The 22,160-nt window shown below is 38.4% G+C and overlaps 2 protein-coding genes across 2 annotated transcripts in view; both read left to right on the top strand.

Annotated features, from left to right (window-relative positions):
* Positions 1-609: 609 nt before the first annotated feature.
* Positions 610-2,869, top strand: leprot (leptin receptor overlapping transcript). The gene is made up of 4 exons (XM_026148653.1): positions 610-1,009; positions 1,336-1,411; positions 1,850-2,033; positions 2,165-2,869. The coding sequence occupies exons 1-4, from the start codon at positions 994-996 to the stop codon at positions 2,279-2,281; spliced, it is 393 nt and encodes a 130-aa protein (XP_026004438.1). The 5' UTR covers positions 610-993; the 3' UTR covers positions 2,282-2,869.
* Positions 2,870-6,919: 4,050 nt separating this feature from the next.
* The window catches only part of LOC113009940 (cAMP-specific 3',5'-cyclic phosphodiesterase 4B-like), a 44,808-nt gene continuing 29,567 nt past the window's right edge, over positions 6,920-22,160 (top strand). Inside the window, exons 1-3 of the mRNA XM_026148637.1 lie at positions 6,920-7,035; positions 9,048-9,116; positions 17,351-17,492. Of these exons, the coding sequence (XP_026004422.1) occupies positions 17,451-17,492 (42 nt within the window). The 5' untranslated portion in view covers positions 6,920-7,035; positions 9,048-9,116; positions 17,351-17,450. The remainder of the gene's footprint in view (positions 7,036-9,047; positions 9,117-17,350; positions 17,493-22,160) is intronic.

The following is a 22,160-nucleotide window of genomic DNA, read 5'->3' on the forward strand; positions in this document are numbered from 1 at the left end:
GACAAGAAAACAGATTAAAAAGCAAAACTACAGAAAAATCAGTCAGAAGGGAAGAGGGCAGGGCTGCGGTCTTTGGCCACTACCTGCAAAACCAGACCCTTTTTGCTGGGATTGCTTTCTTATTGCCTCACTAGTGTACCTGCACAAACAAAGGGGAATGGACTCAGTGCTTTATAACGTTTTTAACTTTTTATTTCTTGTACTGTGATGATCACATGTTCCCTTTTTTTTCAAGCAGTGTATTATACTATATTATTGTGGATAAAGCTCCCCAGCTGTACAGAAGCTGCTGTTCCAGCTCCAGCTGTAAGATTATAGTGACATATGCCATAATAAATCAGTAGTTACAATCCAGCAATATAATTCTGAATAATGTTTAGCTAATTTATAATACTGAAACTTTAGTTCTATTACTTAAGTAGGGTCATGACTTTTACTCAAGTAATAGTAGTTGTTATTCAATAAGGAAAAACTACAAGAAAGTATCTCTTGGGTAAGATAAATAGTCATAAATAATAATAATAATAATAATAATGATAGACTTGATATACATTTAAAATGTAGGGAAAATTAAGGTAACAAACAATTAAAACACTTGAGTAACGAATAAGTAATGTAGTCTGTATTACTGCAGCAGCTTATATTGTAACACAACACGCAGACGTGTAAAGCCCCCTGGAAGCACGCGCTAAATCCTCTCGTGCTCGTCATTGAGAGACTACGTCACCAGCTAGGACTGTTTGGGTCAACCTTGGTGAATGGTGTGAGGTGAAACTTTTTGCCTGTCAAGATTACAGTATATCGGTAAAGAAGTTCAAGCCCCAGCTAGCCGCAGAGCTACTGTAGCTTTAAGGAGGTCACCTGATGCAAAGAAAGGAAAACCCGACCGAGGAAGCAGGAAGTTCCTGTACGACGACATCGAGCCCGAGCACGTAAACAGTGCACAAAGAGCAGAAATAAACACAAAGAGGGGGTTTTCAGACGTTGACCGCAATGGCAGGCATTAAAGGTATTTTTTAATTTTGGCTCTGCTGGGTCAGCCGAGAGTTGAGTGTTAAAGTTTTTGAAGTTAAAAGTTTGTAAGCTGAGTTTTCCATACTGGTCAAAACGTTTGCTGTATCATCTCGAAACTCGCGTCTCTGTCGCAGGTCATTAAGATCTGTTGCCAGATAAGTTATTAACCTGTTGATTTATGCATTAGAGTTGTTGCTATTATCTAGTGTATCCTAACTCTTAGCTCTGCCATGAGTGCTCCACGCCTACCGTGTATTTGTTTTATATTTTGGCCAAAAACAACTCTGTGATTAATGTAGAGTTATTGATGTCTCGTTTTAGCACTGGTTGGTTTGTCCTTTAGTGGTGCTATTGGACTGACATTTCTTCTGCTGGGCTGTGCAATAGAAACGTATGGGTAAGTTCTCCTTGTAAACGTATCAGCAGCTATACGTGCTATTTTATGACACTGACTTACATTATTACAGAAATAACTGAGTTTTGGTTGTGCTCTGAACAACATCATTCGCTCTGCAGTTACATTGTGTGACTTTTGATTGGAGACAAGAGAAAAAGGCCAGATCAATGCAGTCAAGGCCTGTATTTATAGTCCTTATAGTCCTCTTGTTGGTCAAACTCCAGGAATGCCAGTTTCTGATGTGACTGAAGTTACTACTTCAAAACTGGAAATCACCCTAAGAGCCCCAGAACATTTTTCTGTAACTGGTTTCACAGTTTTAGAACTCCTAATGACGAGTAAACTGAACTTCAGGTGTGCTAAGATGTTCCATTCTTTTGAAGACGAGTGTTTCATGCCCTTTGTAAATATTTTTGACAATTTCATCTGTTTTTGCAGGGTCTACTGGCCGATGTTTGTCCTGATTTTCTACGTATTAAGTCCCATCCCGACCTTCATATCCAGACGCCTCAGTGACGACTCTGAATCCAGCAATGCCTGCAGAGAGCTGGCCTATTTCTTAACAACTGGCATTGTGGTATCATCGTTTGGACTACCCATTGTTTTGGCCCGTACCAACACCGTGAGTTCTCTTTACTTATTTAGTTTCAGATCATACTAAATGAGCGTAAATTCATCTGTGCGTACAAGTAGTGCATGTGCAGTGAAAACAAAATTACAGTGGAAATCTAATGGGCCATTTCTGTCATCCAGATCAAGTGGGGTGCCTGTGGATTGGTGATGACCGGAAACGCCGTCATCTTTCTCACCATCTTAGGCTTTTTTATCGTGTTTGGAGGCGGGGATGACTGGAGCTGGGAGCAGTGGTAAAGTGCCGTTGGAAAGTGGACACACAGATGGGCGGGTGGGTGGGTAGGTGGATCGTTGAACGAACAGACTGCAGACTGAGGGGCACATGTGTCCTGCACTCAATGGGGGATGAAGCTATAGTGTAGGCAGCAAAATGTCAAATGAAACCAGCGTGTTGTCATGCTGATTTTTATACTGGGGTGGGGATTAGGTTTGGAGATAACTGTGTGCCCTGTAATGTGCCTTACGTCTGGGACCAGGGAGAAATGAATGTCTGTACCCCTCTTATGTGCCATCAATATCCACATTAACACATATATGATTATTTTCTTCGTCTTGCCTTTGTTTCAGTTGCTGAATCACCCTGCTCACTGCAGCTATTATGCCTCAGTTAATCAATATCCTAAAGGGATCCTAAATAATAACTATTGTAATGTATACTGCAAAGCTTATACTGCATCATCTGCCTCATTGTTTAAGGGAGGAGTTATAGCTTGCTTATTATTATGAGCACTCTTTGCTAGTACAGAGCAAGTTATAGGACTCTTAATCAGGTGAATATATATTTGTGTTAAGTATGTTGTTTTGCTTTTGTTTCTGTTTGTGTGTTTCATTCCTCAAGCATTTTATTTTTTGTGTTCTGGTGCAATTGTTTACATTTTCACCAAAGATAATTTCTAGACTGCAATTCTACTGGAGCATATTCACCACTAAACTATATTTAAAATAAATAAATAAATGTAACACAGTAACACGATCCTCAAAAGCCAGCCGAGGCGTCTGAAAAATGACTCTTTGTACGATCAGTCCAGAAAAAGTAGCCATTAAACTTTATTCTTCTGTACATTACAAAGCAATCCATAATCCTGACAAAATGTTATGGCATAATGAATTCTTTTTTTTTTTTTGTTTTTTTACTTGTTGAATGGTAAATACTGTACATGTTTGCTATTTTTGTCCTAGTAGGTGCCTTCTCTCGCATACTTCTTCACACACGCCTGCCTTAGACAATGTACCTTTCAAAGGGTCTGGTTGTAATTTGTTTTTCACCATCAGGGCCTGGTGAAATCTTTAACTTTAATTTAACATTTGCATCCTTGCATGTAATGTTCCCATAGTCAGTCAATAACTAATGATGAGCTTTGTTTGATCAGCATGTGTAACGAAACCTGTCACAGAAAGAAATGTTCACAGAAAATTCCTGATTTCCTAAACATCTGCTACACAGTTGCTTTTCAGAGGGAAATGTTGTATTGTTTGTATGTAACTGACATGTTCAAGTCCATCAACGGGAAGAAAGTGTACGTTCTCTGTTGTGACTGCTATATTCACACTTTAAAGACACTAAGGAGTGCCTAAGAGTTCTGTAAGTTTTTTTATAAGCTCCTGATTGCACTTTTCTAACACTGATTAAAACTCTCTGTGTAGTGAAGCAAATGCACGGGCTCTGTCTGTTCACTGATCGTGATTTGATGAGAACTTGATTTGACTTCTGTACATCTCACCTCTTTGTCGCTCCTGATGGCTGATGCATCCAATCAGACACCTGCGCACTGTTTATACAGCAGAGCAGCAGTAGCGGTTGTAGCAAACCCCAGAAAGGGCCTCTCATGAGACAAGAAGTGGAAAAGAAGCTGTGTGGGTGAGTGTTTTGGAATCATTTCCTTCTGGTTGGATTTTGACACAGGTGTGAACAGCTGCTAAATTTGTAATTATCTGTTTATTTATTTATGTTTGCTACTTCATAGTTTGCGTACAAGCTTATAATCCTCACTGAAAAACATATTTCTACTTTCCCTTTCCGCAATTTACAAACACACAAGCATTAGTAATGAATGCAGACTGGCAACAATGCCAGTTGTGAACAAACCGCATAACAAAGGAGTGATAAAACCCAACATTACCTATTCAGGGTTAAATTGCATGTGACAGAAATCCACCACGCAGCTGCACACCACCTGAGTGGTTTAATTCCATTCTCTGTTCATGTGTGTCAGGATGCGCCGAAGCCGCCTCACCAGTCTGAAATGAGTGCATTTCCTCCACAAAACAAAAGAACCCGCACTCTGCATATGAATTGTTATTGTTTATATGTAAAGCATGCTGCCTGCCTCCACTAATTGCCTTTTATATGAGAGTGGGCACAACATGTATAGTTTATAGTCTAACATCTCTACAAACAGGTTTAGCAGCTGTATCATTGCTGCTGCGTAAAAGTCTCTTCTGAAACGCAATAGCAAAGTTGTGTATGTGCAATGCATAATGTCTTCACTGCATGTTTATGCAAACTTTAAGAACTTGAACACTAGATACTGATTATAGTAAATGTAAATCTGGTTTTGGAAGGCATTAACATGATGAATTCAGCCACCTGTGTGAAACAATGGCAGCAAGTTGCACTACTGAGGCACCCTGCAAAGACTTTTTATAGTCAATTTATGCTAGTGGGTTAGTCTCAGGAATGAAGCAGAGGCCTTAACATGGCTGTAGATAAAAAAATAAAATAAAAATCATTTTGTAAAGAAAAGTTGGGGATTGATTGGTGAGAACTAACAATTTGTTAGAAAGAAGAGCCAAATGCTCCTTCAATTACATCAGTGGGATTAATACCATGTGAATCGTGTCTTCCGACTACAAAGCTGGCACCTTGAAGTGATGCAAGTGTCTGCCCAGGGAGAGAGAGTAAGTGCTGAAGTCAAACTACATCTATACTCAACATAATCTCTCTGAAAGTGAGGCATTGAGAAGAAAAGAAAGATGAAAGGAAAGATGAAGACGAAAAAGATGCCCAGGGACACCCATTCATCTCTCTTTCAGGACAGCTGTTGCCTGGCAACAACCAAGGCATCAAAATCATTCTAAAACACTCCCGAGAATGCCCTTGAACACAACACAATGCAACAGAGTTTTGAGTAACATAACAGCGCAACACACTGTGCAACACGCATACAGCGTTTGTTAATGTGTGATGCTGCAATAAACACTACATGACACTGCCGCTGTGGTGGGTGGCAGTGTCAAAGGCAACACACTGTACAGCTCAGTGCAGACACACAGTCAGCGCAACAGAACCCAGTTAAACGATGCAAGACCAAAAAGAAATGAGTAAAGCATAATGCACTGCACCAAGAGGTAACACAATGTTAACAACAGTGCAGTAACACTGCTGAAGGTAATTCTAACTAGAACAGGCAGATATATATTTAAATACCTACTTTTTCCTGTAGAATAGTGGTTGCCAAAATAAAATAAAAAGATTCCCACAAAACAAGAATATTTTTTTCATTACCGTCCTCCATATGGTCTATGGTCCAATGAAACTGATGAGACTGTATTTATATAATAGTTTTAGGATAAGAATTGCCCCAAATCGCACCCAATACTGGAATTGTTGGTAAGATCTTAATCAGTTTACAATCATGAGGTTGCCCTTGGAAAACTTTGTTCCTTTTCACAGGTCTGTAACCCGTCTGTAGGCTACATAGACTGAATATAAAAGATGCACATTAGCATTAGCATGTTATGTAGTTAGCATTTTGGCCACCTGCGTATTTATTTTATGTTGTTTGTTTTATGTTGTCACCAGTGCTAAATGATCAGCTATATAGCAGTCTTGGTTAGCATTCATAAACTGTATGAGATTTTCATTCACAAAAAAACTGGAGCACAAACAGATGAATCCACTGAAAATGCTTTAAATGCGAGCAACAGCACAAACACAGTGAAGAGATCTAGCTGAGTGACTCAAAATAGCAAAGCGAGGTCTAGCAGACAGTTTCTGGCTAGCACTGCCTGTGTGAACACAGTCAAAATGTTCACACCCTTAACTTGAAACCAAACTCCAAACAAATGAGTTATTAAAAAAAAAAAAAACTGTCTCCCTCCCCTCACCCCAAACCAGTCCCAGCAGATAGCTGTCCCTCTCATAGCCTGGTTTCTTCCTGCTAAAAGGGAGTTTTTCCTTTCCACTGTCCCAAGTGCTTGCTCATAGGGGGTTAGTTTGAATGTTAGCGCCTTGAGGCCATTGTTGTGATTTGGTGTTATAAAAATAAAATTAGAATGGAAACTTCCATCATTTCTATCTAATCTGCTGAAGTTGGGCATTTTAACCTCGGAATCTACGAGGACTGATTCACTTTCAGAGCAAGTCTCAAGATTGAATTGGTGAACTTTCAGTTCTTTGCTCTTCTGCACTGGCTTGTTTTATCTATGTAGCAGCTTTTCAACTTGAGTCAGTTCCAGCTGGCATGGGCAAGAATAATAGATTATAGACAGGTCCATCACATCACTGCATGTAGATAATTATTTTGTATGTGAAACATATAATTAACCTTTTTGATAAAAATAAAATAAATATAAATAGTGTGGATAACTTTCAGTTTAGCTCAGTATCCCTGACCGCTATTTAACAGAAACGATCCGCATATGAGGAAGTTAATGAAAGCCAGAGGGCCAGAGGGACTTGTAGAGCCATTAAATAGTAATCCATATCTTGCGCTGGCAGGAAATCAAATGGACGATGCCGAACAGGCAGCAATAGTGAGGAGCCACAGAGGGCGTGAGCGCTGTAAAGCCATTGGTAAGCGGAAGGATTTGCGTCGTGGATGTTAAAGCCAATCGATGCGCTCGCGAGGTCGTGAAAGGGATCGAGCGCGAATGGCACAAATGGAACCTAATAAAAGGGGGCGCGTGCTCGGAGCGCAGCACAGGAACAGTGCGTACAGTGTGTTGCAGTAGACACGAGCGCGTCGGAAAACGGATAAAGCCTATTACTGGTAAGAGACCACGTTTAACCGTTTTCTTATAGACAAAATGTCGTTTTCTTTAGCTTCCAGGAAAATAAATAAAGAAAAAAACTTACCGAGCTTATCATTTGTACACTCAGAGCTTTATGTTGTTTTTCCTCTGTAGCACACAACAATAGCCCACGCGACATTTTTGAAGTTTTGATAAATGTGTGCAGCATCCCTTTAAAATATGTACAGGAAAGGATAATGGAATTAGTTATTTCAGATATTTACGAAAAAAGGAGTTTCAGGACGTTCAGATGACAGGTTTCCGTAATTTGAGCTGTACCGAGGCTATTCTGGGTGGAACACGATCGACACTCGGATGTCTTGAGTTGCACTGAAAGGTCTTTTGATTTAGTCATATCACGCAGTTTTCGTGTCTCTGCGCAGACTGCTCCTTATCTCTCCGGTGACTTTTCTTTGTGGGCATCTCCCTTCCTGTTGACAGTCGACTTGTTCAATTTTTTTAGTGTGTGTGTGCGTTACACTAAAAACATTCTTAGATTCTCAGGTTAGACGCACTTTACTGAGTCTAACCTAAGAAATCAAAGTTAGTGATTTCTCTCCTAAACAAGCGAGTTTGATTTATGTCTGAGTTTGTGACAATTGTGTGGGTGGCGAGAAAGGGAGTATTTGTGAACTGTAGATGGTGTGATAGAAAACTTGGATAGACCCACATTAACAAAACCTGTCAACCCATTAAGCAGTGAAGTCAGAGTTGGATGAGGTCAGTCAATTATGGATAGCACTAGTTAGGCTCATTATTTTAACTTGCTCGAAAAATGACGACAATATTCTAGTAATTGATGTGTCTAGCTTTAATGAATATAGGTCCACAGTGGTGACACATTTACTGGGAATGGCTCCAACACTTTCAAGTTCATCATCTCCCTTTGAGTTTTTATTGGTGCTGAACTTTGTGAACTTTAATTAAAGCCATCACTGTTTGTCATCTTATGAAAGGTCTTTTACCATCTTTCACAGCGCTAAGTGGGGCACAACAGTAGCCATTGATTGGTACATGAATATCCAATAAAACTAAGGCACAACACACAGATGCTAAAATGTCAGCAGGCTGGTGATGTCATTGGTCCTTTCCAAATACACTGTTTACTGTGAATGCTACTGTTAGCGTGGATAATATAAGTCATTTGCACCATTTATTAATTTCACAATTGTTAACATTGAGACCGACTTTTGAGAGTTTCTGTTTCTTTTTTGTGGGAGCCTTTTGTTTTGTGCAGGAGTGAATCTAGATACTTGACTTCGTGGATCTGTAACAGTATATTTTTCAATGTATGCCTTTTTTTATTCCAAAGTTTGAACATTAAAAAACCATAGGTTTCATTTTTTCCTCTTCTTAATAATCACTTTTCAGAGCTTTGTGTTGGTTCTGCATCCGACACGAGCTCCCACCCCACACCCCACAGTTGTGACATTTCGCTGGAATGTCACATATTGACGCATGTTACATTTCTGAAACTTAGTTGCATTTCCCTTTAAGCCCAGCTCAAAGCATTTATGATGTCCGTTGGGGGTCGTGGGGTATGAATTCAGTTGGCCTCTTTGTGATTTTATTCTCAGACAGGGCTGAAAAAGAGGACACATACATACAGCTTTTTGTTAGGCGGGCTTTCAGACAGACAGATTAGTGGTTGCTTGGTTGGTGGTACTAATGATGATGTTGTTACTGTCCTGCCTTTCTTGTCGCTGAACTGTGATGTTTGGCTTCCAGCCGGTGTTTGTCATGTTTGGGTGGAAACTCCAGCTGACTGGAAATACAGAAATCCCTGCATGCATGATTGAATGCACAAGCACAGAATATGGTATATGGTTCCCCTAAGAGATATATCATGGACCATTGGTGCTGGTCTACAATCAATTGTATAGTTTCAACTGACCAAAATACTGTGATCAGTCAGCATTTTTCCTTCTCAAAGATTTCACAGTGAAATGTGATCAGTCCAGTTATAATCCATACATTGTTTCTCCTTCAGGTCGAAAATTTGCTGATGTGAATTCCTGCTCGCCCGTTCACCACGGTCTCAAGGAGAACAGCTCCTTCTGTAAGTACACCTTTACAGTCACTGAGAGGAAATATTGTGGCCAGAATCCACTTTATAGGTATTATAGAGTATTATATATTTTTTCTATTAGTTTCCATGCAGAGGAATTCTGCTTGCAGTATGTTGCTTGTTGAAATTGCTCGGTATAATTTTATATCAAGTCCATAATTCAGTGCGATGGGGTTATGGGCATTTGTACTACGTGACATTTTCAGAATTCATATGCGGTAGGTATTAATATGATGTGTGAAATTGTTTTTCAAGAAAAAATACATAACTAATCCTCCCCTCAGATTTCCCACTTTTCTTAAATGATTTCTTAAAGTGCCTTAAATTGTGGTTTTAAAATGTTGGTCTGACAAATTGAGCAATTTGAAGGCATCTGCTTATCAGTATAAGGTTTTAAATTCCATATTTTCAATAATTTTTTTAATCAATTTTGTTTTTGTTTACTCAAATATAATATATATATTTTGTTTATGAAATGGTCCAAAATATATAAAAGAAAAATCAGACATCTGTCATGTAAGGTAACACAGGCTCAGTGAATTTAAAGTATGTGGACATAGTTGTGTATAGATTCCTGTTAAAGGCCAGATCTGAAGCAAGAAACCCTGAATATACTAACAACAACAAACGAAGGAAATATTGGCTAGTTAGTTCTCGTTGCAGAACAGATATTGGTATAGGTGCTGGTGGAAAAGAGAAAATGGTTCCCCAAGATAACGTGAAACTTTTTGTAAAGAATTTGTGCACTTCAATTTAAGGAGTATGTCCCAAGAGGGCATATCAAAGCTTCACAATGATTCATTTCTGGATTTGTGGTTATGTTTACATGGATGTTGCCAGTGATGATGCTCACCAAAGGCCGTATCAGTGAACCATCTCCACCCCCACCTCCGAATCCTGCACACCATGCCAAGCCTTCTGTTACCGCCTTACTCCCCAAGTCAGCTGTTATTTTTCACTCTAAAAGCTTTAGCCTGTGTAGTTGGTACACCAAGTTTCCTCTTGTAAATGGATACTTGATGAAGAGCTGACACCGACAGTACTTCAGTAACAATACCTGAGTGCATGTTATTAAAGCGACTTGAATATGATGGGGTAATCAGCGTGAGTGTTTTTTCAAAGCTGGCACTCTCTCTAATTATTGCTGGTTTTGTCAGAAACTCTTAGGAGTGACTCATCCAGAGTCACTGCTGCCATGTGTCCAGAGTCCAATCCCCATCAATTATGTGTAATTTTGTTCTTTTTGTCTGAATCCACAACATCTAAGGCTCATGATGAAATAAACATTTTTTGTCATTTCTTTCATCCAAATATAAAAAAAGTATTTTTAATGAATGCTGAATATGAATAAATGAGTCATTTGTGCTAGTCTGCTAGTTACACATGATAAGTACACGAGGGTGATTGTAGGTATCTTATTTAAGGTAGGTATTTTTGCATGAAGTATTTATTTATTTGTATTTATGTTTTTAAACCAATCAAGTCAGTCTGTAAGACAACAAAGCTGGAAATCGGTCTGCCTCCCCCATTACTGTTATTCACAGTGCCAATATAACAAGCACATGCTGTGAGAGAAGAACAATCTACAAGTACCAACAGGCTCAGAGAGTCTGGCCTACCCATTCTCTCTCTCTGTGTCTCTGGCTTTCTGTGTCTGTACAGTAGGGCAGTGGGTTCCCTGTGGCCTCCACAGTGACGTCATATTTCAGCTGCCACAAATTGGTGTGTTGTTTCTCTCCCTCCTCAACAAACTCCTCTCAGTCCTCGCTCGTCTGAAAAGCTCATTTCTGCTTGAATCTGCTTTTGCACTGAATGCAAATGTGACTTAGTTTAGAGCTCTCAACTGCAAGCAGTCTAAAATGAGAAATGCTCATTAACATTAGGAAATTCAGTTGTTGATTGAAGCTTAAAAACAATGTAAAACTATTACTCTTTGAGAGGTTTCTTCCTTCATAACGTATTTGATAAATGTTTATAACACTTGTAGTTGTGTTCATTCAGTTGTGTTTCATTCTTAATCAATTGTTTATTGAAGGCACACCAAAACAGATTTCTAGTTTTATTATGCTGTTGCCAAATATAGGTCCTTGTAAAATATGGCAAAAAAGAAAGAGAAAGGAGTGTTATGCCTAGTTAATTTTCTGCTATTAAAGTTAAGTATGGCAGTGCCCCCCTTAGCCCCTCCTTGGTGGCACCCCTGGTAGAGACAAGCAGCATTTTGCTTGAAAGCTTGCTTAAAAAGTGAGTTATCTAAATAGTACTGTAGTTACAGATAATAGTTACAGATTACTTTCAGCTAATCAGTTCCTTGGTCTAAACATTTTAAGCCTGTGTAGAAAATTGCCTCTGACATATTTCTGATCTGTAACAATGTATCTTTCTATGAAATGGTTATTCATATTTGTGGACATAATTATTTCAGTGTGCTCTAACTTTGTAAATATAAGTACACCTGCATGAAGTGCAACAACTGCTTTGTGTGTAGAACAAGCCTACACACACAGTGTGGGACGGATGGATAAAAATAGAAAAATAAGACTGCCTAAAACTTGCTGCAACCGTCTAACAAGTATTTTTCTTGACATGCAGTTCTTAACCTTGTACATTCAGAGGAAATTAACAGATCAACTCTGTGCTGAAGGAGCCTGGCAAATATTGATTGGTATCATATTCAGCGCTGTAGGAATTACATTAATATGGATCTTTCTAAAATGGTGCCTGGAGTGCTTTTGTGAAAGCAGAGGTTCTTCAATCATATATAACATTCTGTGATTGTCTTTTTAATGAAGCCAGGAAGCCTATAAATAGTGTCTATACATTTACTCCAGTTGGCAAGTAGATATTCCAGAAGTTCTGGGAAAAAAGCAAGTACTTGTCACTAGCTTAGATAGTTTTCACTGAAATTCCATTTGTAATGCATATGTGTCTCTCCTCTTGGGAACGGGTCTAACTTTGGCTTGTCATTTTTCTCAAGCTGTTACATCTACAAAACAGCTTTTTTTTTTAGCATTATGCCCAACAACATGTACTATTTTTCAGGCTTGTGCAAATATAAATAAGTAAGTAAGTAACCTTAAAACTGTGCAAATTAAAGAAATGACTCTGGAGATATTGTTCTCCAGGAGGCCTGATTATTTATTTTTCTTGTCGTCTGTTTGCTCTTTGAAGGTTGTAAATAGTGATTGCCGTAAACCTTCAGCTACATATCTGCCACATTAGACTCAACAGATAAAGTGTGCAAATGTTTTTGAAATGCAGTGTGCGATCATTGAGCTGTTTCATTTGAATCACCCTACAATAACATATTGATGTCTTTTGGCTTAAATGAAACTGCGGGTGGCTCTGACTTAGTCTTCATTTGGATGAGTTTCAGTTCCCTTTTTTGCATGTTTATCCTATGATTTGAAATGACAGGAGGAAAAAAACATTGTGTCTTTGTTATCTTCCTGACGCAGTAAAACAAGAGCACTCAGCCTCTTGCATTTGGTCATATAGATGAGATACAATCTGTGAACAGCCTGCATGTTTAAATTGCTGTTCTTTAGGACTGAATAAAGTGCATTCAGTGGGATTTAGATGGAATAAACGTGGGTGGGCATAACAGTCAAATGGAACCTAATGTCGACAGCTGTCTTGTCCTGTGACCAGTGCTAGCTTCTCCATTTGGCATTCACACATTAATTTAATTCAACACAGAATAGTTCAATGCTAGGTCAATGAAGTCAGTTTGCCAAACAAATACATGTCATCTAAGCAAATCTTTGCGTGTTAGTAAATGATAAATGTAAAGTTATTCCTTCAGGGTTGTGACACATGGATGGCTTCAAAAGCCCCCCTTGTTGGACTTCAGAGTAACTGAATGTAATATTAACACAGTTCCACGCATGCTTTCTTTACCCCTTTTTGTTTTACCACCACAAAAGGTACCTTTGTGTGGGTGACCAGCTATTTTCAATTAATGACTCACCCTTCACAGCTCTCCATTGTTCATGGGTGCTGTGTGACATAGATTAACTCGTCAGATGGCTGAATTTTGTCACTTCTCGTTTTCGGCCATGCAGACCTCTGATAGCAGACGCTAGTTTTTGTTAATATTGTGAACTTCCCATTTACTGTGCATGCTCTTACAGCATTAAGGCATTTCCCTGCTTCCCCAATTCAATGCTTTTGTTTTATTTGATGTTCACATGGACTGTGACAGGAAACCATAGACCCCACACAAAATATAGTATCGCTAACTACAATTTTAATAATCTAATTGGTGCACTTTATCATGTATCTCAAAATCATGTATCATCACACCTTGTAGGGAATGTAAATTATGTTTTGTAGGCAGTGTACTGTTATGCTGTCTTACACATATCTTGATTTGCCCCCCTAATGGAGTTTATCTGATTAGGAAATTTTACACTTATAGTGTACTTTGAAGCTTTTTAGGCAGCTTTGTTTTGTGCAGTGACTGATTACGGTAAAGCCAAGGCTGTCCATGACTCGCGCATTGCTCTCGAGTTGTAGATTAAGCAAAGATTTTTTGTTATTTTTTCCCCTTAATGCAATGATAATATCCATATAGCACAATGCTCTCTGATGTGCTCTTCAAGTCCATGCCAAATTCTTACAATCCCTATCTTGAGTGCTGCCTCATGACCATGCATTCTGGTACCCGCTTCACATCAACAATCAATTATTTGTAGAGGCAAAGACCAACCCCTGGGGGTGATCTTTTGCTGAGGCTGTGAGAATGGGAGGTCAGGGGAAGCTTTTTTTCTCTCTCTCTAGTAAGTGGAGGCTGTGTAATCTACTGTCTTAAGTCCACTGATGTTTTGATTGAGAGTTCTTTCATGCTCAAATGCTCAAGCCTCAAAGGGCTTTCCCTTCCTTAGATGCATTGACAGAGCCCTGAAATTCTTATTAAGGCAAATGGCAAGGAGCAAGACTTGAAAGTAAGATTGTGACAAACATTTTTTTTAACAGTAGTACATCTATATAATGGCTCCTTGTTGACAGTGAGCCTCAGTTGTCAATCTACTGATCTCCTTAAAATATCGTCTGAAATATAATGAACCAAAACGGAAACTAAACCAAACTTTGACAAAACACCATAATAAAAAGCAAATTATAACTTTGCTGTTTTACCTCAGTAAAAGTTGGAACAGTTGGAAATGGCACAGCTTTCAAATTGTAGCCTCAGTGGCATAGCAACAAATAATTAAACAGTGTATGCTACCTAAATTCACAATAAGTGGTCTCATAGAGACTGCGAACTCCCATGACTCCTTGTTTAAAAAATGTATTACATCTATACACTTACACTAAATTGGGACTTTTGGGCATATTGTACACTGAGCACATGCTTCTCAGCATCTCTGATGAAGCAAGGACACAGTCATCTTTTCCTTTGATTAATTGTGCTAATAGTGTTAAAGCTTTAAAACTATTGTAGGATTACGTCTATCAGTGCTGGGCTTATATTGCATGATTCTGCATAGCCCTTCACCATCTGTCTGCAGTCCTTTTTCACTACAATAGTCCTTGTAGGTCAGGCTGATAATCTGTAACATGACCTTTATGCGAGGGCATGGGAATATATACCTTTAAGAATACTCTTACAGTGTTTTCTTCCTGGTGTAGGTGTCGCTTTTAATAATTGGGGCAATTATAGGTTAGCACTTACTTTAACAGAAAAAAACAACTTTGCCTTTGATAATGGTTTTTCCATAAAACATTATAAATGCTAGTGAAGTCTCAGCCTTAGTCATGTTTAAAAATATTTTATTGGGTAGTTGTTAGAAAATAGTTCAGTGCAATTTATCACACATCCCAAAATTGTGACTCAAAGCCAATAACACTAAGAACTCTTTAGACTAATATTATTGCTTTCCCTTGTATTAGTACAACAGATTAAGATTTTTTTATTTAAGAGGGGTGAAAATGTTCAAATATGTCTTAAGTTTGAGGAAATTATTCTGTCAATTTAAATTATATAAAAATGATTGACTCTTAGAGTCTTAAAAAGAAATGTCACAGTGCCAGCTGCACTAGTTGCCATTTTCAGTGTGTAGTTTTTCCCATGATTGTGGGCATTTCTTTCCCCACACAAGGATAGATGAGCATGTTGCTCCTGTCAGAAGAATTGCAGCTGCATACGTTACCTAAAGCAAGTACTGTAGTGTTTTCAGGATTTCTGTATCAAAGGTTATCATAAATATATCAGTTTGTTGGCTGGTTTATTGTACATTCATCTTTGTACCTTTCCATTTCTATTATTATTTTTAATGTAATTGTTTACAGTTGTGCAAAAAAGTAAATCTTATGAAACTTTTACAACATATTTGCACACTGTTTGAAACAGTGCCACGGTTAAAATGGATATTTTATTAGTTAATGCTATAGTTAAAATAAATGAAAGAAATATCTAAAGAAAAGCACACTTCAGAAGAAAAGGTTGGGGATACCCAAGGAGTCTTGCTGAGGATTTAAAAAGCTCTCAAAATTATTTGAATTAATTGTTTAACTTTTCAGAAAATGATCTACACGTGGCGTAGTTTATAAACAACTGTCAGTTTGTAGTAAAAAAGCAAAACACTTTATATGGAACAGTCACTTTTTCATTGGGAGGGCAGTTTGAAGTCACTTTCACACCGCACATACACTAGGTAATTGTTTTGAACATCTATTAGCGAGGACACAGTGCCAGCCAAAATCAGGTTAATGTGGGTGCCACACTGTGGGAATCAATCATGACATGGAAAACATTGATTTATGTCTGTCACATTGTCAGTCATTCCTGCCTTGTGGTGATTTTCCACCAGCTGTGGTTGTTCTATAATTGATGAGGGCGCAGTCACTACATTCAGAGAAGCTGGCAGAAACTGGAACTGGGTTAAAAGCAAGCAGTCAAAGTGATACTCACTACAAAGCCAAATGAGTGGAACCTGACCTAGGCCAGCTCTGTAGACCAAGTCGGGTGCCACTCATTTGCTAACAGCAATGCATGTCCTCTATCAGACAGCTGGGGACTTTAACCTAATGGGTATAAAAGTGTATATTGTTCGTTGTTGAGGTCAGAATGTTCGGACCTCCATAGATGCTGGATACGATCACACCATGATCATTTTCAAAATCCTTTATTCTGCTTTCAGTTAGATGAAAGTTAGATGAGGTAGTGTCAAGTGGCAAGGTACAAATTATTGGTATGATGTGGGAAATGAATGGCTTAATCAGTGCCTTCACCCAACAAACTGGGGTTCAAATCCTGTGTGTTGATTTGGAAAATATACCGTTTCACTATATTAGCTTGTGCGTGAAAGACTTTCCGACAAACAGTCCTGGGCTCTGCAGTGAGCAGCATCTCACTAAAAAGCCTTCAGGCACAACTGTATGTATCACACCCCTAACTAATGAGTAATTCTTAGCATACTATAAAAAAACAAACCGTGGTTCTTTTTTTTTTAACAAACCCTTTTTTTACAGTAGTGCTTGTTTAAACACTTAATATTTAAGAGGCTTGTGTGCGGTTTTAAGAAAGACAGGACTAAGAGGGGCACATGATACAGAATATGTGATCAGCAAGCGATCAGAACAAAGACATGATCACATTCTGTGTCCATCCATCCAATAGTTGTCAAAGATATTTCACTTACAGTAAGGAATGTCACTTTCATTATGACCATTCGAAAAAAGGCCCTAGGCTTTATTTCTTGAGACCAAGAATGTCTGTAGAAAATTTGATGGCAACAAATAAATGTATTTCATTCTGATTCACAATGACTAACTAAGGCTAACATAATGGCATTGCCTCTCTAAGCCACACTGCTGGCATAGATAGAATGCTTGTAAACGTGATTGTTGTTGCTTTAGCATTAACACTGAAAGTATGCTAAGCTTTCCAGTTGTGTCTTACAGTTTTCTGAAGGGTTTTTACTGCCTTTAATTTATATTACCTTTTATATGCTTTTTATCCAAATGATGGAATTGGTAAATCACTGATTTTTAAATGCGTATAGAAAAGCAATGTATCACAGCTCATGCAGGGTTGTTTCTTTGTATCAAATTATTCACTGCATGTACACCACATAGCCGGTCAAAACTGTTCAAGTCTGATGCAAGGCTAAAGCAAGTCTGACATCAAATGCAGACAGATTTACTATGATTGAGGCAGAATAACTTTTGGAATTTGCTACTTTAACATTGTTTCCCACACCCTCCCTGCTTCCCGTGTGCAGGCGTATTGGTGAAGCTGCCCACAGCACAGGACGCAGGAAAGAACTGAATTTTTGGAGGATCTGACACAGAGACGGAGAGTCTGGCTGCGCATCCCTCAGGATGAAGAAAAGTAGGAGTGCGCATGGAGTAACACCAGGTGATGTAAGTGCTGATTTTTTTCCCCACCAACCATCTGCTAAATCATGAGTCCGTCCATGCATTCATTAGCCTGCAATATGTAATTTCCTTTTATCTGAAATTCTGTGCCTCACCTTTAAGGTTTCTGGTTCCGTATTTGTGCAATTTCCATATATTTTGTAATATTTGTCTTCCTTGTGTTTCCTTCTGAATAAAGGTAGATTGAGCTCTAGCAGGAAAACACACTGCAGTATGTCTGTGTGGCGGTCAGTGACTCACAAACAGATGACTGTACTGTACACAACAGACCGCTATCTGGCAGAATACACTGCAGAGAGGGAGCTGGTGTGTGTGTGTTTGTGCATGTGTTCATGATTTGTGTGTGTACGAGAAAGTGAAGAAGATGAAGATTGAGAGTTGAGGAGTGACTTTAGAAGCAAGAGGCAGAGCGAGCCGAGGATGAACGTGTTAAAGTACAGCTCACACTAGGAAACATTCAGGGCATAGACTGAATGGAAACATGGATAAGAGGAGGAAGGACAAGGATCTGACAGAGAGGCCCATCTGCTTCTCCTCTGTGTCAGTGGTGTTTATGACTGGGCAGGCAGGCCAGTTCATTTACACTGACACTGTCCAACACGAGCACAGAGGCCAAGTAAAATTCTGGATGATGAAAGTTTTCCTGCTGTGACTGGCCTTTATCACCCTCTATCCCCTTATTTATTACGCTATACAAAAATGTATTTCTTGTTTAAATGTATTGCCTGCCTAATGCAAAGCATTTCTGTGCTGTGTTTGCTTCTTAGCTGAAGGAAATATCCAGTGTAAAGTAACATGATGGTTAATCATGACAAGATGTATAACATTTTTTACTTTTTTTGTATTTTTACTCTAATGCAAACATTTGTTTTGGTAATGGTGGTCACATTTTTGATAGCTTCATAATAGAGCTCTCTTTTCTGAACCTTATGATGTCGGCTGCTTCTTTCCCTTACTACAGTTTGTTAGGGCAAATATCTAATCAGCCAGTAACTCAATACATTCGGTGCATGGTGAAGGCGTCCTACTGAAGCTCTGAATGGAAAAGAAAGTTGATTTCAGTATCATATGGTACCAGTATTGTAATGTGTTGTCCGGCACCTCTTTGAAGTAAAGCACCTCTGACAAAAGGGGTTCCAAACTGATACTAGTAAGGTGTACCTAATAAACTGGCTGGTGAGTGGATGTACTACATAGTATGTTGGTGTGCCTTAAATATTTTTTCTCTACTTGTTCTGTTTTTTCAGTAATTACTTACACTGCTTTTTATAGCTGTGCACTGCAGTGTTTCCCACTATGTGAGAATTTGGCTGTGGCTGTGGGCTGCTGTAGTGTTCCCTAAATGACTCACATGTTGGCGTTTGGTAGTTTTGAAAGTGTAACAGAGATTACTTTATTCAAAGAGATTTGTTTATTTCTTTTTATCCACTGTGTGTGTTAATTTTGTTCATTTCCAAGCTTGAGGTTTTTGTTTGCTTCACAGAGAAGATTAATAGCTCCTTAAGCATGAATTCGCTATGCGACAGTGTTTGATGTGTCCTACCTTTCTTTTAGATTCTGTAGCACTTACATAATTAAAGCAAGAGTCATTTTTCCCGTCTTTGCTGAAAGGTTTATTAATTCAGTCACTACATAAAGCCATGCTGTTGGAGCTTCACTCCTAAAGCCGTCTCATTTATGATCGCCTTTCTCAAAAAGGCTTTTTGGAAGTGCCCCACAAAACACTGGAGCTGTTTCAGCTCTGCAGCCAAGAAAGGCCTTTCATCTTCCTGGAGAAAACACCCACTCCACCTCTGTTTGACTCTGTGCAGCTACACTACCTCCGTTTGAGATCTGTTGTTTTCCCTTTCATCTTAGTTCCTTTCCTTTTATGACCATGTTCTGACACACATTACAAATCCAGGTTTACTAATGTTTCGACCCCTGGCTTATACTTTATATACAAGGTGAATTGGCCTTATACTTTCTTCCTGATGTCATGGGCAAGTGATCAGTGGAGAAATAGAATTACATAGCGAGACAACAGTTGCAATCAATAAACAAATAATAAATAATTTACCCAATAACACTGACATATTGACAGGAGACTATTTAGTTCTCTGCTTGACAATTGGTTTAGTAAATGGAAACAAACTTCGATTGGTTTTCCGGACAGTTTATGTTTTGCCAGATTTAATTTTCACCCATTTTCCTGGGAGAGGAAGAATATATCTTTAAAAAGACAGGAGCAATATGTCAGGCAAATTGCACAGAACGAGCCGGGGAGTGAAGCGCAGTGGGTTTACTGACAATCAGAAAGGACAGCACACTCCCATCTCTGCATTGGTTTCTTCAACTATCTCGTGTTCACTCTGTCATTTGGAGTCTTTTCCTTCCCTGTTCCCGTCTTTTTTGCAGTTATCTCTCATTTATGTCTTGCAGGGTACTTTCCTGCTATTACTTGTCAGTCACATTGATTGGAAAGAGGAAATGGGATGACATAATCTTTCTCTCATTTCTCCCATTAGACAGACACCTGGCTGTGTACACTGTCAGTTAAATAATATCTATATGTTGTCCAAACATCTATCCGTTTGAACACTCAGTTGAGTTTACCATGTGCTTTCCATACACCAGTGAAGAATCACTGCTGTAACTGGATAACCGTATTACCTGGAATGTTTTTCTCAGTGGTCATTTCGAGTTTGACAGAGAAGATTTGTCATGTTTTTCATGGGCGCCATCCACATATTGAACTCTGCTGCTCCACCCACAAATGCATTTTCCTTACAAATGTGGGACATTTTAGGGGAAATGAACAGGATGTCCAACGGTATCAGATTTGTTGAAATAATTGATTAAACACAATTTTCCTTACTTTTTGAAATATTGCTGTTATCGAGTTAGCATATTAATGTTATCGTATTACTTTTTATTAATCCAAATATTGAAAGCATAATTATGTTTTTGAAAGTTACCATATAATTATTCCTCACTGTTGTCATCAAATGTGCTTCCCAATTTTGATCCTGTGTTTTTGGCTCTTTGTTACACTGACTTAAATGTGATACTATACAAAGATTAAACTCCCAGTGTTACCATGTAATTAATGAGATATCATGTAAAGAATCTTCATTAATGCCATTAGTAACAGTTGTGTTTGCCTACAATTTCATACATGGCCTTAACCAACTATAACATCACTAAAGTCTGGATCTACATTTTATTTTATTTTATTTTATTTTTTCAAAATGAGAGGTGAATCAGTGTGTAATGATATTTGATTGGCTTAGGCATGAGTAGTGAATCAGAACCACAGCAATCGAGTAAGTGACTTTTACTTTGTGCTGTTTTAATTTCAAAGGAATAATTATGTATTTTGTTATTTTTATTTCAGCATCCGTCTTCTATATTTCAGAATGGGGAAGTGTACAGAATAAATTCATTACAGTTTCTGGTTTTCATTATATTGCAACTCTAGGACTTGGTTTCTGCAGAAGTGTAGCCTTTTCTTTGGGTCATTGGATCAGAAGTGCTGTAATTTAAATGTGATACATTAAAACAAACAGTTCTGGCCCTCACTACTTTTTAAACCCCAGTTTCATTTCTAAATGGTGTCTGTGAAATAGGTTTATTTGAATGAATCATTGCATGGTTTGTCCACTAGAGAGCACTAAGTTCATTTTTCAAGTTGTTCCACGTGTTCACAGCTCTCTTAAAAAATCTATACTAAGACTGTTGTGTATATGAAATATTTACATTAGAAAATAACACTGCAGGGCAACATAAGAGTATTTGCCTCGGATATCAGATACTGACTGGGTTAAAGAGCCTTGTTGTTGTTGTTAAACAGTGGTAAGCTTTCCGTCTGGATCACAGGGAGGTTAGACTGTAGCTTCGCGCTCTTTCCTTTTCACACTAGCTGTCAGCTTCTGTATTTCTCACTCTTCTTGTCTGTCTAGCCTCCTGTGGCCACATTGACATAAAAAACCAAATCATTGCTCGATAGCCTCAGACCCATTCTAGGAATTCTTCAGTCCCCGTCCTTTCCCCCTCTCATTGTTATTGTGCTTCATATGCTGCTTGTCTGCATGAAATCTTTGACGTGTTTAATTTCTTCTTGCATGCTGTGAACATAAATTGTTTGATATATGCAGAATGAGCTCTGGCAGCCCATTTCTGTTTCCTCAGTACGCTGACTTGTTTACAACCCATCATTTCAATGAATCACTCTGTGATCCATACTGGAAACTTCATGCCAAAGAAGGCGCACTAAACATACAATATTTACACTCTGCACAGCTTCATCGACATATCAGCTGGCACTTTTTATTTATTATTATTTATTTATTTTTGCATTTCCAACCATAGCTGGAAGCTTTAGGTTTTGCAGTTGACCGAAAAAACCTAAGGCTTGAATTCACATGAATTCAGTGCAAATGTTTGTTGGCTGAAGGATGATGCGATTATAATTTAGTGGTCAGAGGTCACAAAATATATTTTTGGCTACAACTCACACTACATGTGCAAATTTTGACAAAAGTTCAAACAAATGTCTAATAAGAAGGACATTTACATAGAAAGGTAAGACATGGATGTAAAGTAGTTTCACTGGCCTGTGAATGCATAAAACTTCAAGGTTTTAATTTCATCCATCCATTTTTATTTTTTAAA

This window comes from Astatotilapia calliptera, chromosome 18 (genome assembly GCF_900246225.1).
Source record: "Astatotilapia calliptera chromosome 18, fAstCal1.2, whole genome shotgun sequence".
NCBI classification, from domain to species: Eukaryota; Metazoa; Chordata; class Actinopteri; order Cichliformes; family Cichlidae; genus Astatotilapia; species Astatotilapia calliptera.